Source organism: Bos grunniens, chromosome 4 (genome assembly GCF_055505025.1).
Source record: "Bos grunniens cultivar Pamir isolate PY7600 chromosome 4, Bosgru_T2T1.0, whole genome shotgun sequence".
In the NCBI taxonomy this organism is placed as follows: Eukaryota; Metazoa; Chordata; class Mammalia; order Artiodactyla; family Bovidae; genus Bos; species Bos grunniens.
In genome coordinates, this window is record NC_141168.1 from 25,186,137 (window position 1) to 25,204,418 (window position 18,282).

General features: G+C 39.8%; 1 protein-coding gene and 1 long non-coding RNA gene across 16 annotated transcripts in view; one reads left to right on the forward strand and one right to left on the reverse strand.

Moving 5' to 3' along the window:
* The window catches only part of MKLN1 (muskelin 1), a 396,990-nt gene that overhangs the window by 198,004 nt on the left and 180,704 nt on the right, over positions 1-18,282 (reverse strand). For 4 of the 14 annotated variants that reach the window (XM_086395593.1, XM_086395607.1, XM_086395596.1 and 1 more), the window contains exon 1: positions 16,812-16,921. The exons of 7 other annotated variants lie outside the window; for them this stretch is intronic. In XM_086395593.1, coding sequence (XP_086251719.1) covers positions 16,812-16,909 — 98 coding nt within the window. In that variant the 5' untranslated portion in view covers positions 16,910-16,921. Of the gene's footprint in view, positions 1-12,264; positions 12,533-16,547; positions 16,777-16,811; positions 16,922-18,282 lie in introns of those variants that run through there. 3 more of the 14 variants (XM_086395601.1, XM_086395605.1, XM_086395609.1) reach the window with 3 other exon arrangements.
* LOC147373793 (uncharacterized) overlaps positions 16,979-18,282 on the forward strand; it is a 37,398-nt gene continuing 36,094 nt past the window's right edge. The window contains exons 1-2 of one of the 2 annotated variants that reach the window (XR_015162138.1): positions 16,979-17,210; positions 17,350-17,646. This is a non-coding gene — a long non-coding RNA (uncharacterized LOC147373793). The remainder of the gene's footprint in view (positions 17,211-17,349; positions 17,647-18,282) is intronic. The other variant, XR_015162139.1, reaches the window with a different exon arrangement.

The following is an 18,282-nucleotide window of genomic DNA, read 5'->3' on the forward strand; positions in this document are numbered from 1 at the left end:
ATTTTTGCCAACATACCCCCTGGAAAGTCTACATGTACTCCCAGGAATAAGCATGCCCCAATCTGAAGATTGCTACTCAAAATCAGTTACTCAAAATCAACGAAATCAGCTACTCAAAATCAATGAAAATTACTGGGTTTTAAGAGTGCTTCAAAAAATTTTTTTAGTTTTACTGAAATATATTTGATTTACAATGATGTGTTTAATTTCTGCTGTATAGCATAGTGACTCAGTTATACATGTATTTCTTTTCATATTCTTTTCCATTATCATTTTTCACAGGATATTAAATACAGTTCCCTGTGCTATGCAGTAAGATCTTGTTGTTAATCAGGTGTTTAAATTTTTAAATTTTAAACCATTGACTTTAGTCACATCACCCTTCTACCTAAATTATTTGATGATGCCACATTTTCAAAAAAATAAAATGCAAACTCACCAACAAGGAAATGGGCTTTCCAGGCGGTGCTAATAGTAAAGAATCCACCCACCAATGCAGAAGATGAAATACAGTCCCACACAACCCCTACTTTTTATTTTTAATGTATTATTTATTTAAATAAAATTTAAAACTCTGGGCAATGTCCAAAGAACAGACATTAAAAAATAAAAATCAACACAATTACTACATCCCAAGATATCACTGTTAAGACTTCAGTTAATTTGTTTGCAGCCTTTTCTATATGACTAAGCATACAAATATGTGTATGTTTAAAGATAAATTGGAGAAACCATTTGAAAAGGCTTTTTTAATGTTTTTTATATAACATTATATCTGAAAGATTTTCTCTATATCATTAAAAAATATTCTAAAACTTACTTTTTAATGGCAGCCAAACAGTCCATCATAATCTCAAAAAAATTATTCTGTTAAATCTAGTAAATCTCAGGACAACATACGTCTATCAATAATATTAGATTTTTGCTAGAGGATTAATTTGCAATCCATACATTATATTTTAGATAAATATAAACATAATCACTGCCCAAAATGCCATGGAAAAGCAGGTTAGAATACCATTAAAAAATTCAAAATATCTTACTAAGTTTCCCTGAAAAAATTGTTAGGTAGTTAGAATAGGAAAAAGGGAGTCCAAAATGGTGGTGGCTAAAAGACAAGGCAGGGAAATGCCCGCGAACACAGAACAAAGGAAGGTCTGAGGACCTGAGTGAGGACCTCAGGTAGAACAAAGAGCACTCCCGGCTAGCCCAATTTACACAGGGCAGGCCCAGGGCGGGGAGAAAAAACAGATAAAAAGAGGAGCCAAAAGGCCGGGGTGTCTCTCTCTGTCTCTCTCTCTCTGTCTCTCTCTCTCTCTCTGTCTCTCTCTCTCTGTCTCTCTCTCTCTCTCTGTCTCTGTCTCTCTCTCTCTCTCTCTCTGTCTCTCTCTCTCTGTCTCTCTCTCTCTCTCTCTGTCTCTCTCTCTGTCTCTCTCTCTCTGTCTCTCTCTCTCTCTCTCTCTCTGTCTCTCTCTCTCTCTGTCTCTCTCTCTGTCTCTCTCTCTCTGTCTCTCTCTCTCTTTCTCTCTCTCTGTCTCTCTCTCTCTGTCTCTCTCTGTCTGTCTCTCTCTCTCTCTCTCTGTCTCTCTCTCTCTCCCTCCCCCCGGGTCTTATGGGCAGTCATGCCCTCAGGCCTCGAGGATGTAGTTTCCTTTATTTTCTAAATAAAACGGAGCTGTAACACTGGTCCATCCAAGAGCCCTAACGCTGGCCAGTCCGAGGGCTGTAATGCTGGTCCATTGCTTCCAATTTTTGTTGTGATGAGACAGAACCCAGGAAATTACACACTCCTCCGACAGAATGAAATACAATTCAGAGTTTTGTTTTCATTATACCTAAATTTCTGCATAGAGAGAGGAAAGCTTCTTAAATGCATATGTGATAAGTGAATGCTTATGTCTTCCAATATGCAAAATCATAAAGGAAGTATAAATAAATAGAGGAGTTCACTGAAAAATAATGGATATGATAAATGTTAGCTCTTTGGTAGGGAATATAAGCTAGTGACTTTGGAATACTATCAGAAAAGCTTCCTTCAGTATATAGTATCTTTTGTAACTGATATATGAAACAAACCTGAATAAAAACAAAGATTAACTTAACACATTTTAAAATGGTGAATCTGGAGGGAAATGTGGGCAAGGACACCAGTCCACATGTGTAATATATGGAAGAAGCGCCTGACCAATGACCCAGCCTGTATCAAGTGCCCTGTACACTGTCTGGGCTAAGTCTACCTCCAAGCACCTTTCTGGCTCTAATATGCTACACTAACTCCACAAGCTCCAAATGTTAACCTAATTTCCCAAAGAGCAATTGCTAAATACACACAAGGGTAAATATAAATCCTGCATTCAAAGAATTTAAAGCATGGTTAAATAAATTGTATCTGTACACAAAGGAAGTCACAGCTCATTTACCTCTTTCAGGAAGTCTCCCCTCAAGCCCATGTAAACAACAGATGCTTCATCCTCTGAATCTCACTTCTGATTTCTGTAACATTTACTGCTTTTGTCATTCATCTGAACTCAGGTGAACTTTTTTGCTACCTTCTACTGCACTATTAAATGTACATATAGTTCATCACCAGAAATAAATAATATTAAATTAAATGATAAATAAATACTCTCTCATAACTTCAAAGAGGCCTAGTTGTTACTCAGGAGTTAGAGGTACCTAATAATTTGTTTGTTCCAATAATATTCACTGGAAGGACGGATGCTAGAGCTGAAACGCCAATATTTTGGCCACCTGATGCGAAGAACTGACTCATTTGAAAAGACCCTGATGCTGAGAAAGATTGAAGGCAGGAGTCTGAGTAAACTCCGGGAGTTGGTGATAGACAGGGAAGCCTGGCATGCTGCAGTCCATGGGGTCACAAAGAGTCAGACACGACTGAGTGACTGAACTGAACTGAATAATTTGTTTATGGCACAGACAGCCCAAAATGTGAAAAGCCATAATTGTGATTTAAATACCACAATGTAGCAATAACAATAAAAAACACCAAGTCTTCTTTAACCTGTCACCCAAAGTAGCATTTGAGGTTGGAGAAAATGGAGATGGTAATAGATGTCAAAGACTTAAACTTTTAGACTTTGATGATATGTGAATTTTACAATCACCTGAAATTTTAAAAGAAACTGTTCTGTCAAACTTGACATCATTTTCAGCTCTTTTAAAATTTATGCCTGTTTGTTTAAGAATTCATAAAAAAGTTTCATAAATATCTCCCATTCAGTATTTTACACGTTAACAAACTATATAAATTTTAGGGGGGAAAATAATGATTTTCAATTAACATCCCCATCATGAACTACTTACCAAAGTGTGTGTGAATATACATTATGTCTCCAAGTAAGAATGTACACTGATAAGTAGGTAAGTAATTTAAAAGATGAAGACATGGAGCCAATCCACACACATGCATTCTGAACAAAAATAAAAGAAGATAAAGGACTAGATCAACTGTGACAGAAAGTTCTTAGAGTAACAGACTTGAAGTCAAGCAATTTGCCATCTAATTCCAGATGATCATTCTCCTCACAGGGCTTCAACTCATATGCACTAATCAGTCCGACAAAATTTTAATACCAACAACAAAATATCAACCAACAATAGCCTGGCAGTTCCTTAAACAGTTAAACACAGAATTACCATATGACCAAGAAATTCTACTCATAGGCATTTACCCAAAGAAAAACATAAAACCACACAAAACACTTGCACACAACTTTTTACAGCATCATTATTCATAAAAGCCAAAACAGTGGATACAACCTAAATGTCCATCTACTAATGAATGGATAAAAATGCAGTATATCCATACAAAAGAATACCTGTCACAAAAAGAATGTAGTACTGATACATCCTACACGCTACAACATTAATGAACCTTAAAAACAATACGCTAAGTGAAAGAAGCCAATTACAAAGAACACATATTATGTAACTTTATATAAAATGTCCACAATCTACAGAGACAGGAAAATCTATACAGAAAGTAAATTACTGGTTGCTTAAGGATAAGAAAGTAAGCAGGTCATAACAAAGGGTATAGTTTTCTTTCTGAGATTATGAAAATGTTCTAAAATTTACTGCAGTGATGTTATACATATCTCTGAATATACTAAAAGCGACTGAATTGTACTTTTTAAGTAGCTGAATGCATGGGATGCAAATTACCAATCCCAAAACATTGTTAAGTCAACTTTTTATATTACTTTTTATATTTCATATTAAATACATATATTCAAGGAATTGGAGGAAATGATCCTTATCTGAAAACTAATCAGAATATTCATAATATATTCTAAAACTATTAAAAGCTATTAGCCAAATCAGGTTCTGTGATAAACTATGCTTTAAAGTTCTCAAGGTTTCATTGGAAAAACTGCCTAAAAGAATTTTAAATAATCTTAACAATAAAAAAATTCTTAAAATACCAAGATAGATAAGAAGCTTTCTTGTCCAAGTCCTTCAAAACGCAACATCCCCAGCCCAAGACAATCAATTTCACTTAAAACATTCTCTGAAATTGCTAAAAATTATGAAAACCATGAAAATTTATAGCACAGATTTAAAGCTTATCATTAAAACTAATTATTTAATATTTTTAACATAGCCAGTATATGACTCCATGTAGCCCCAGAATAAAACTCTATTAAAAGAAGAAAAGTAGTCAAGGTGCTTAGTTAATTAACTCAGTCATGCACTTAATAAACACTATGCTGGACTAGTGGCTCATCTGGTCAAGAATCCGCCTGCAGTGTGGGAGACCTGGGTTCGATCCCTGGCTTGGGAAGATCCCCTGGAGAAGGGAAAGGCTACCCACTTCAATATTTTGGCCTGGAGAATTCCATGGACTGTATAGTCCATGGGGTCCCAAAGAGTTGGACACGACTGAGTAACTTTGACTCACTCACTCCTGCTGGACTACAATGACGGCGGGGGGAGAAATTTCACAGTCCTTATGGAGCTTGTGGTCTAACTGGCGGACAGCTATAAATCAAATAATTATACAAATAAATCCATAATTATAAACTGTATGAAGTGATACATGAGAGGGGTATATATCTGTAAGAACGCATTTAACTACAGGGGCAGAGAAGGGTGCAGAGTTCTTTGGTGGGATGGGATCAGTCATATAGTCCTATGAGAGTGACATTCCAGCTGATAGCTGAATAATAAGTAAGAGTTAGGTTTTGGGACTCTTGATCACACTGCTGCTGCTGCTAAGTCGCTTCAGTCGTGTCCGACTCTGTGCGACCCCATAGACAGCAGCTCACCAGGCTCCCCCGTCCCTGGGATTCTCCAGGCAAGAACACTGGAGTGGGTTGCCATTTCCTTCTCCAATGCATGAAAGTAAAAAGTGAAGTCACTCGGCAGTGTCTGACTCTTAGCGACTCCATGGACTGCAGCCTACCAGGCTCCTCTGTCCATGGGATTTTCCAGGCAAGAGTACTGGAGTGGGGTGCCATTGATCACACTACTTAAATCAAAAGGGAAGAAAGGGGACAATGAAAGGAAGGGGAAAGGACACATATTCAAGGATGCTTAAAATAATTTAACCTTTCTATTTATCCAAAACAACAGCCTTAACAACAAATACATTGTTGCCATTGTTGTTGCTTAGTCGCTCAGTGGAGTCCAACTCTTTTGCCACCCCATGGACTGTAGACCAGCAGGCTTCTCACTTCATGGGGACTTCCCAGGCAAGAATACTGAAATGGGTTGCCATTTCCTTCTCCAGAGGATCTTCCTGATCCAGAGATGGAACCTGTGTCTCCTGCATTGGCAGGTGAGTTCTTTTTCTTATTTACTTTTATTGATAGATAATTACAATATTGTCACGGTTTTTGCCATACATCAGTATGAATCAGCCACACGTATATACATGTCCCCTCCATCCTGAATGCCCCTCCCATCTCCCTCACCACCCTACCCCTCCAGGTTGTCACAGAGCACTGGCTGTGGGTGCCTGGCAGGTGGATTCTTTACCACTGAGATGATAACTATAATAAATACCAGTCAGCTTGAAGAAGTGTGAGGATATTTTTAAAGTATTAAATACTAACAATATTTACAACTCAAAAAATTTACATTGGACCCAAGCTCCTTCTTTTAAACAATGCTTTCACATAAATATTCCCATGGAAGTTCTAAAAAAAAAAAAAGATAAATAATACAAAAATCATATTTTAGGAAGGGAAATAACTATATATACTACGAAGCAAGGCAAAGGCTATCAGAGTTGGGCTAAGAGAACACAAGGTCATAACAAACATCCTCTTTCAACAACACAAGAGACGACTTTACACATGGACATCACCAGATGGTCAATACCAAAATCATTCATCATATTCTTCACAACCGAAGATGGAAAAGCTTTATACATTCAGCAAAGACAAGACCTGGAGCTGACGGTGGCTCAGATCATGCTCATTACTGCAAAATTCAGGCTTATATTGAAGAAAGACCATTTGGGTATGACCTAAATCAAATCCCTTGTGATTACACAGTGGAAGTGATGAATAGATTCACGGGATTGGAGCTAGTAGACAGAGTGCCTGAGGAACTATGGACAGAGGTTCATAACACTATACAGGTGGTGGTGACCAAAACCCCCAAAAAAAGAAATGCAAGAAGGTAAAATGGTTTTCTGAGGCGGCCTTACAAATAACTGAGAAAAGAAGAGAAGCAAAAGGCAAAGGAGAAAAAGAAAGGTATACCTAACTGAATGCAGAGTTTCAGAGAACAGCAAGAAGAGATAAGACAGCCTCCTGAAGTGAACAATGCAAAGAAATAGAGGAAAACAATAGAATGGGGAAGACTAGAGATCTCTTCAAGAAAACTGGAGATACCAAGGGAACATTTCATGCAAAGATGGGCACAATAAAGGACAGAAATGGTATGGACGTAACAGAAGCAGAAGAGATTAAGAGGAGGTGGCAAGCATACACAGAACTATACAAAAAAAGGACTTCATGAACCGGATAACCACAATGCTGTGGTCACTCATCTAGAGCCAGACATCCAGGAGTGTGAAGTCAAGTGGGTCTTAGGAGACATTACTATTAAATAACTAGTGGAGGTGATGGAATTCCAGCTGAGCTATTTCAAATCCTAAAAGATGATGCTGTTAAAGTGCTGCATTCAATACACTAGCAAATTTTGAAAAGTCAGCAGGGGCCACGGGACTGGAAAAGGTCAGTTTTCATTCCAATCCCAAAGAAAGGCAATGCCATAGCATGTTCAAACTACCATACAACTGCATTCATTTCACATGCTAGCAAGGTAATGCTCAAAACCCTTCAAGCTAGGCTTCAACAGTACCTAAACTGAGAACTCCAGATGTACAAGCTGGATTTAGGAAAAGCAGAGGAACCAGAGATCAAGCTGTCAACATTGGCTGGATCATGGAGAGAGCTAAGTAATTCTAGAAAAACATCTACTTCTGCTTCACTGACTATGTTAAAGTCTTTGATTGTGTGGATCACAACAAACTGTGGAAAATTCTTAAAGAGATGGGAGTACCAGACCACCTCACTTGTCTCCTGAAAAACCTGTATGCAGGTCAAGAAGCAACAGTTAGAACTGGACATGGAACAATGGACTGGTTTCAAATTGGGAAAGGAGTATGTCAAGGCTGTATATTGTCACCCTGCTTATATGCAGAGTACATCATGTGAAATGCCAGGCTGGATGAATCATAAACTGGAATCAAGACTGTATATTGTCACTCTGCTTACATGCAGAGTACATCATGTGAAATGCCAGGCTGGATGAATCATAAGCTGGAATCAAGACTGCCCGGAGAAATATCAATAACCTCAGATATGCAGATGATACAACCCTGATGGCAGACAGTGAAGAGGAAGTAAAGAACCTCTTGATGAAGGTGAAAGAGCAGAGTGAAAAGGTTGGCTTAAAACTCAACATTCAAAAAAGGAGGATCTCAGCATCCAGTCCCATGATATCATGACAAATAGAAGAGGAAAAAGTGGAAGCAGTGACAGATTTTATTTTCTTGGGCTCCAAAATCACCGCAGACAGTGACTGCAGCCATGAAATTAAAAGATGCTTCTACCTTGGAAGAAAAGCTATGACAAACCTAGACAGCATATTAAAAAGCAGAGACATTACTTTGCCAACAAAGATCCATAGTCAAAGCTATGGTTTTTTCAGTAGTCATGTATGGATGTGGGAGTTGGACCATAAAGAAGACTGAGCACCGAAGAATTGATGCTTCAAATCATGGTGCTGAAGAAGACTCTGAGAGTCCCTTGGACAGCAAGGAGACAAACCAGTCAGTCCTAAAGGAAACCAACCCTGAATTTTCTTCACTGGACGGACTGATGCTGAAGCTCCAATCCTCTGGCCACCTGATGCAAAGTGCCAACTCACTGAGAAAGACCCTGATGCTGGCAAAGATGGAAGGTGGGAGAAGAGTGTGGCAGAGGATGAGATGGTTGGATGGCATCACCAATTCAATGGACATGAGTTTGAGCAAACTCTGGGAGAAGGTGTGCTGTAGTCCATGGGGTTGCAATGAGTCGGACACAACTTAGCTACTGAACAACAACAATGACAAACGTTAAACTCTCAATTTCTGGACCTCAGAAACAAATAAGTCTCAAAAGAGTCAATAAATATTTAAAACAGCCGCTAACAAATAATGTTATTTATAGTCCCTAAATTTTCCCACCAGATATTAGGAATAAGCAGTTACGGTATCTAAAGGCAAAATGATGGAAAACATTGAGCAAAAATATGTGGGGCCCAGGTGTTAGGACAGTACATTAACATAACCATGAAGAATTCAGAAGCCTACAAAATGTAAGTCTACTCCATAAGTACCAAACCCAGAAAGATTTTTGCTTTTGGTTATGACAGAATAGCCCACAGCAGACCAACATCACCTTTTATAACCAGAAAAGCTGTAAAGTTCTTAAGGTATCAGAGACTTTCTGAGGTAGTCAGGATTTGAAATAACAAAGAACTTGTTAAAAGGAGCCCCAGATTCTGTGCAGCTTTCCCTCTCAGGGCATTCCGGCTATTTCTTTAATGGCACAGAAGAGGGGCTGAGGGACTTCCTGGGTGGTTCAGTGGCTAAGACTCCATGCTCCGAATGCAGGGGACCTGAGTTCAATCCCTGGTCAAGGAACTAAATCGCATAGGTCACAACTAAAAATTCCATGTGCCAAAACTAAGACCCAGTGCAGCCAAATAAACAATAAATTAAAAAAAATTTTTAAGATAAGGAGCTGAGAAGCCAAGAAAGGACAGCTGCTAAAGGGTAGAAAAGTCAGCAGAGGTTTTGGGATTTTCAAGGAGGTAAAGGGACAAAACTTGGTAAGTGGATCTTGCCATGACATACCAGACTCGAGGGATTAAGATCCTATAGAAAAGGAAGGTATAAAAGAACAAACCTGACAATGTGTACTGATTTTCCTCTTAAAGCATTTGTCAACTCCTAAAACGAAAAAAGCAAAAAGCTAAAAAGCCAGCAGAAAACAACTGAAAGTAAGGAGCTCCTGCTTTTAAGAGTCGCATGCTGTTGGGAATGCAAAAGCAGAGGAAGCCCGAGAAACACCCAGTCTCTCAGCTGCTCCCTGGAGGGCTACCAAAGTTGTACAAGACAGATGTTCACAAAATCTGAACCCAGCCTCAAGTCAGCTCAATTCCGAACTGTTGAGGTGATTTGCCACCATTTTACCTGCCTGCCAGAAGATGAGAGAACCTTCTCTAGAGAAATGCTAAAATAGTATACGCAACTAACTATAATTTCTAATTGTATCTAAAATTCTAAATATAATGTCTGGTATTTAATCAAAAGTTACTCCCCAAAATAATGGTAATAATAATAACAACCACCAAGATAAAAATGTGTGAAAAAAGAAACTAGAAAGAGACCTAAAAGTGATTCAGACAGTGGAGTTTTCAGACAGACTCTTAAGCAATTTGGCTGATGTCAAGAAAACAGACCACAATATGGAGATTTTCACCAGAGAATTAGAATCTATTTTTTAAAAGAGGGAAAATCAAACGAAAAGTCTACCACTAAAAAAAATAGCTGAAATCAAGAATAAAATAAATGGGATCAAAAGCTGACAAGGCATGCCAGAATAGAGAACCTGGAGCACAGGTAAGTAAAGCCTATCCAGAATGAGAAACAAGCAGAAGGAAAAAAAAAAGATTAAAAAACAGAAAAAAGCATAAAGGATATACAGGACAAGACAAAAGGTATAGTATGGATTTAAGCAAAGTCAGAAAAGGAAGAAGGAAAAAAAGCGGGTAGAAAGAATATTTGAAAAAATTAGTTTGGAAATTTTTTTCTGAACTAATGAGAGTCATACTATAAATTCAAGAGGTATCAGAAACCCCAAACAGAATAAATACAAACAAAACCATTCTTAGGTGCTAATAGCTACATTTCTAAAATTAAAATCTATTGGAGGGAATTCTCTGGTGTCTCAGTGGTAAAGAATTCGCCTGCCAATGCAGGGGACACGGATTCAATCCGCGGTCCGGGAAGATCCCACACGCCATGGAGCAGCTAAGCCCGTGTGCCACATCTACTGAGCCTGTGCCGTAGAGCACAGGAGCCCCAACATCTGAAGCCTGCGTGCCTTACAGCTGGTGCTCCACAGAAGAGAAGCCACTGAGGTGAGAAGCCTGCACTGCAACTAGAGCGGAGCCCAAGCAGCAACAAAAACCCAGCGCAGCCAAAGATAAATAAGTAAAATTATTTGTTTTAATCTACTGGAAAATCTCTCATAATTCCAAAGATGAGTAACTGAACAACTGAAAAAAAGCAAAGTCAGATCACCAGCAACAGCTGAAATGTATCTTATCAACATGCAGAACATCCTTGGATCAGCCTTAAAAAAAAAAGTTAATGCAAATAACAGAGCTATTTGCCTATCTGCCAAAAAAAGAAAGAAAAAGTAAACATAATACTAAACCTCCTAGTATTTGATCAAGATAAAAAGTATTGCTACATAGAAGGAAACTGACAATGCTCAGAGAACATCTTCATAAAAATCGCAAAGATCCAATCCTAGGAGTCAGCTCCACAGATTCAATCTCCAGTTCATGATGCATCTCAAACTTTTCCTATGTCCTGGTATCTTTATTTTCCTAAAGTTCTAAGACCACCAGACTGAAAATATCAGTCTTAGAACAATCAGTGAATAGTAAGGCTCCTAAGTCAGGCCAGTACTAATTTTAGTTTAGGGAAAGGGAAAAAGGAGTAGGAAAGAAAGAAAAAGCTTGACAGTCCCCAGTCTCCAGGGGACTCCAAATAACTCCAAACTAGGGATTCACAACTCCTGGGTTTCAGAAGCCTACAGGATTGTAACAAATTCTCAAATTTGTATGCACAGTAATCACTGCCTATATTCCAAACAAATAATAAATCTCACAAATGTGTTCTATTTTTCAAATGTATATGATTAACAAACTAAAAATCCATTTAAAAGCTAAAATAAACGAAGATGAGAGAGAAGAAAAAAGAAATGACAAGGAGCAATGTCACCTTTGAATTATGTAACCACTCGCTAGACATCTCTAAGGACCTATTTGACCAAAACCACATTCTTAACCCCAGATTACTAAGGATAATACCAAAGTAAAGCCAGGGTACATAGAAACAGAGTTTCCTACACCAACAGCAGAAAAATAATCTGATATCTTTAATCCAACAATTCAACATCTCAGATCTCTTCATAAATGAATTCAAGATTTGTTTCTATAAGGCAAAATGCCTTATTACTCCTAATGGCCAAAGAACAATAAAAACAAAACAAACTCAGGGAGCCTAAACATTCCAAAATAGGGGGTCAATGAAATAAAATGCCATAAAATCATAATACAGATAATATATCCATAACAAATGATAATATAAAAGAATATTTAATAACATGAGGAAATATTTATCACATATTAAGAAGGAAAAAGAATACAGAACAGCAACAGAGGGACAATATCAAACTGGAAAATAGATACAGACATAACGGAATATCTGGAATATTGCAGGGTGATTAGCTATCTCTGGGTGGTAGGATTGAGAATAATTTAAATTTTGTTTCTATGAGTCTATTTTGCAAATATTCCTCCCATAACTCAGGATGGGTGTTTTTTGGCAATTAGAAAAACATATTCACTTTTAAATGTAAAATTTTAAAATAGCTGAAATAGGTTCATCTCTCTTCTAAAATGCAAATCAGTGTTTTTTATTATTTTATTTATTAATTTATTTACTTTTCTTGGCTGCGCTGAGTCTTTGTTGCTGCGTGAGCTTTTCCCTAGTTGAGGTGAGCAGGGACAATGCTCTGGGTGTGGCTTCTTACTGCGGTGGCTTCTCCTTTTTTGGAGCACAGGCTCTAGCGTTGCGGGCTTCAGGAGTTGTGGCGCATGGGCTCAGCAGTTGCAGCATGTGGGCTCGACAGTTGTGGCTCCTAGGATCTAGAGCACAGGCTCTATACTTGTGGCACACAGGCTTAGTTGCTCCCCAGCACGTGGGATTTTCCTGGATCAGGAATCAAACTCATGTCTGATTCGTTACCACAGAGCCACCCAGGAAGCCCTGAGATACGTTCATCTTTTATTCTACATACAGTTTTAAATAATGTTTGATTTTAATACAAAAGACTAACAGACAAAAAAAGGTTAACATTTCAAAATGTATCCAATTTTACTACCTAAACTAATGAAGTCTTTCACTATATGTAAACAAGAGAAGGATCATCCCATATTAATAAAATTACTTAACATGTACATATACTTTCAAAGGTCCTCCCAATTTTTATATTAATACATTAAAACTTAAATGTCAAGATAATATAGTATATCTAAATATCTTTCCCTCTCTCCATTCTAACTTATAGCACTTTTTAATCTGTATTCCCAATTAGGAACATATTACAGCCATGTAAAACACTGAAGCAGCTTTGATAACAGAGGTCAGGAAGTCCAAGATCAGAGTCATATCTCCTACCCTTTCAGCTCTTAGAAGTAGACAATTTATCTTACCTCTCTGAACCCCAGTTTCCCTAGCTATAAAAGAGAATGATAATATTTATCATAGAGTTTTTCTGAAGACGAAATCAAGGAAACATGTTAAGTCCTAAACACGGTGCCTGATTCATTAGGAGGTACTCAGAGGGGTGATTACTAGAGGCACACACAAGAGTTTTTAAATCTGAGAACCTGTCAAGCCTCCTGAAAACTCTGACCTTGGGCAAGTTACTTGACCTATAAGGACCTTGGTTTCCTCGTATGCAAAACAGATACAATAATACCTATCCACCAGGTTTGCAGTTAAGGATTTGGTAAAATTATATACAAAAATCATCTTGCATACAGTAGGTGCTCCATAAATTGCAGTATCACTATTAGCAAGAACAATACACATCTGAGTACAGAGATAAGCAGTTTATAAAATATTTTTACATATAAGAGTGCATCTAAGAATTAACCATCATTTAAACAGATGCATTTCTCTTAATTCCCAGAGTAGCTGTAAACTTCAGAAAAAGGTAAAACACAAGCAAACTTTTTAAGCACACTGAAAAGTCAAAGGCTACTTCATTAGTTTCAAAATAAAATTGTGTTATCTATAATGCAATCTGCTGTAACATTTTTGAAGTCCAAATAAAACTAAAAGGGTTAGAAGAAAAATGTTCTTTACTGCCTTTGAAAGAAAAAGTTTAAGTCTTTAGAAAAAAAATCTAAGATCTGAATTTTTCTTTTCTTTTTTATTTTATGACTTCACAATATCTTTCAGAACTAAAATGTAAGTGCCTTTAATACAATAACCCTTTCAAATCTTCTCCACCTTTGTGCAAAAGCAGAACAGCTCCAAAGTTAAGACCAAGCCTGACTGCCTGAGTTCAAATCCTGATTCTGTACAGGAGTTAAACTTGACCAGAGGCAAATTTTAATGTCTCCATGTCTGTTGCTTCAGCTGAAAATGAAGACTTCTCACACAACTGCTGTGAGGATGAAATGAGTTAATACACTTATGGGTTCATAAGAGAGCCTAGCAAATGGAAGGCACATTATGTTCCCCATTGTTGTTACTGACTCATTATTACCCCTCAAGATGCCTTGATCAGTGACTTATAATCAATAAATATTTGCTACTCTGTAGACAATTTCATTGCTAGTCGCTCAATCATGTTCGACTCTTTGCAACCCCATGGACTGTAGTCCACCAGGCTCCTCTGTCCATGGAATTCTGCTGGCAAGAATACTAGAGCGGGTAGCCATGCCCTTTTCCAGAGGATTATTCTCTGTTGGCTTAGATGGTAAAGAATCCACTTGCAATGCAAGAGATCTGGGTTGGACCCCTGGGTCAGGAAGATCCCTGCAGAAGGGAACGGCTACCAACTCTAGTATTCTTGCCTGGAGAATTCCATGGACAGATAAGCCCAGCAGGCTATAGTCCATGGGGTTGAAAAGAGTCAGACAGAACTGAGTGAACATTTTCACTTTTTTCCAGACAATTTCAACAAAAGGCTTTACTTAAAATTAGACTTTAACATGACTGTCACTGCCAGTAAATTAATTACTTAAATTAATTGCTGTTAAGACTTTAGGGCCAAAGTAAATAAAGTCAATCCCTTCCTTAAGCTTCCTAGCATACACAGCTACAACTTAGCCTTACTTGCCAATAGAAGTTCACAGTCATCCTTATTTGCAATTAGAAGTTCAGGTATGGCATACACCAATCCAGCAGACATGAAACTCTCAAACCCAAGATCCATAATACTCAACTCCTTCAAAGAAAAAGTTCAGGTTACTCCCCTATTATAATAGTTTAGTGCTTTAAAATAAAAACTATACTGCATAAGTCAACAGAATATCATAAAGACTAAAAACACAATAAATGAAATTGTTTGAAAGTTAAATATGCATTAAATACTAGTTTACAAATATATCTGAGAAAACTGCAATCGATTTCTCCTATTACAAATGGCTGTCTTAACTCCAAATTTAGTATGCTGTCCACTTCAAATCTGGGGCCAGGATAATGAGACAAAGTCAAAGTAAAGTTGCCATCCCACTAAATCACTGCCTGCTTAAAACCTATGTTTCCTTTTTATTCCTAACTCAGATTATGATACCCAAGTCTCACCCCATGAACAGAAATTTAAGGAGTGAAATCCTAGAAGCAGTCTAACTTGAAACCAGGAAAATGTTCCCAGAGTTATTAGATCAAACAATGCCAAACCATTTCCCAACTCTATGTGATCCTAACTTGGGTACAGAAAAATGATGATTACCTTCAGACTCAACTATTTGGTAAGCCCTGAAAATCAGAAGTCAAGTACCAAGGGACACATTTCAACTCCAGCTGAGAGCTGGAATGTTTACCCGGTTTACTCTCACATTAAAAGTTGGATGTCATTATCAATCAGGGACACAGTCACACAGCAGCCATCAACAGGACACACAGGCCACATCAGGCCACAGGTCACTTGGCATCCTTCACTGAACCACATCCTACTAAAGGCCTTACGGCCAACCCTCGACCTGGAGAACAGGACAATGGGCTGGCAGTCAAGAGAGTTAGATTCTTGTGGTTATAGATCCATTTTTAGATTTTTGACTGATTTGACTAGAGAAATCACATTTGAGAAAGCGTGAAGAACTTTAGAAATACAGGTGGCAAACTTTTGAGTTATGCTTCACATATCTAGTCACTTTATTTGTTCAGTAACATAAAAACATATGATATGTAACTTGTTTTGCTCATAAAATGATTTCTGGACTTGTAAAATGATGGTCCAGGGGGACAATCAGCACTCTTCTTCAGGGTCTGCACGCATCTTAAAACCTCACTAAGCTCGTTTCTCTATCAGTATGTATTGATAAAACCGGAGTTAGCTTTGCTCCTTCTCTCCAAGACGAGCTAAAGCTAAATAAATACTGAACCAAAGTACTGTCAGCATTTCAGAAGCAATCTGCTACAGAAAAACATACAGTTCTTCTGCAATTCTTTTTAACACCTAAGTTGGAGATTCAGACCAAGCAAGTACTGGAAGTCAGATTCATTAAAGTCAGACTTTTTTGTTTGTATTTGAGCTTCTGGGCTGGGAAGTTGGTCTGTGTTTACATAAATCTAAGCTCTGAGCCATCATATAATGGAACTCTTCTGTAATGTCTCTCCTGCCCACTCTCTTTTTCAGAACTGCCAACCGGAAAAGGTACCCTCTGCAAATCCTACAACGTATCCCCACTTGCAAAGACTTCACAACTTTTCGGCCGCCTGTGACTTTTACCACTCCTCTGGAGCTAATCACTTTTAATGACCACCGCCCCCCTCCCCCAGGAAGAATCACTCTACTCAGCCTTACACTTCGTCCCGGCAGCAACCGACTGAACCTTCCCCCCGCGTCTCCGGAGCCCTCGGCGCCCTTAAGACATCTTCACCAGTTTGTCCGCGGTCCCGACCCTGAGAGCCCCGACTCCTGCCTTCACGTCCCTGAGCTGCCCGCCCCCAAGCCCTTCTCAACTCCCAAACACGGCCGCAGCATCACCTGGCTCCCCGCTGTCCTACGCGTCCCGGCGCCGCCACACACCTCGCCCCTTTCACCCAGACCTTGCTCTCCGAATCCTAACCCCTCCCCGAGGCGGGGGCTGGCAAGGGCTCTTGGCAGCTGCAATGAAACTCCGGAGGCCGCGCGTCCCCCTCACCAGGCCCCGCCTGGGCCTCTCGGCGCGGCTGCCCTCCACGGCCCCCCTGCCCGAGCCGTGCTTACGCCGAACAGTAGGGCAGCACGAGCCCAGGACTCGGCACTTACTCGGGAAGGTAGGTGGAGGAGAAGGAGCTCCACTTGTGTAGCGCGTAGGGCAGAAGCCGGCACTCGGGCGCCGCAGCAACAGCCCCGCCAGCCGCCATCTTGTCAGCACCGAAGCAGCCGCCACCGACCGCCCGCCTAGCCGAGAGGAGGGAAGGGGCGTGGCCTGCACTTAAAGGGGCCGCGGCCCGCCTGGGCGATCAGCTCTCCGAGTCTCTCGTCGTGAGCGCTGCCTGAAGCAGTGAGATGCACGAGGGTTGGCTATTCACTCTGGGGGTCTCCGCCGCTGAACTCTCCTGAATGACTGACTGGAGGAAACTGGCCCTGGAGGGAGAGCACCTGAGGGGCTCTCCAGTGGGGCTTGTAAAGGAGTGGCTTAAATAACTTTTCTTGAAAGCAGAGGTAAGGGAAAGGCCAAAAATATTGTGAAAAGAAATAAATTGTAGTTGTGGGCCAGGATGGGAAAATGAGAAGAACTTGGAGAAGGGACCGCCAGTGAGACTGGAAACCACGGCTTACTGCAGTTTCTAAATTCTTTAAGGAAACGCATTGAAGGAAACCAGTGGCATAGCTAACGGCCCTTCCTTCTGGAGTTGTCCTGGTTTTAAATGTCTTGTCGCCTGGTCCACACAGTCACATGGAGACAGGAAGAGGAAAGTCTCGAGTGTCCTCTCGCCCTGCTCAGTTTTCAGTGTGTGAGGCCCTTCGTGGTAAGCATCTATTGGGAGCCCGCTCAGACCCGTCTTGCGCAATCCGTTTGCTCAGTAATGACATTCACCCAGAGGCCAGAAAAACCCTGAAGGAGTCGGGAAGCTGGGTGTCGTCATTCTTCCAGCTGGTAAGTCTGCCTACATTAAGCTGACAGATACTTACTTAGCCCCCAGATTCTGAAAGAGCAAGAGACTGAGAGTTTCAAGAACATGACCACAGAGGGACTAACAGCCCGTATGCTCGGAATTCCATATGGTCATTGTGTGTGTGCTTAGTCGCTCAGTCGTATCCAACTCTTTGCGACCCCATAGAGTCACAGACCCCATAGACCTCTCAGCCCGCCAGGCTCCTCTGTCCATGGGATTCTCCAGGCAGGAATACTGGAGTGCGTTGCCATCCCCTCCTCCAGGGGAATCTTCCCAACCCAGGAATCAAACCCAGGTCTCCCACATTGCAGGCAGATTCTTTAGCATCTGAGCCACCAGGCAAGCCCATGGGCATCACACCGGCTTCTTATCAAAAAAAGGAACACTTGACTTGAAATATCTAGCAGCTTTAGGTCATGTTCCCATCAAATACCTGTTGGTTTAGCGTTGGGCATATCTATTCCTTGTCTTAGCCACTTCAACACCAAGAACTCTTCTCTCCTCGTCTAAGAGATTCTACTCCTGCTGCACAGCATCTTCGTTTCCACCTGACCTGACTGATGGAAAAACTCAAGCAAAGCAGTTTTTTTTTTGTTTTTTTTTTGTTTTTTAGTGAA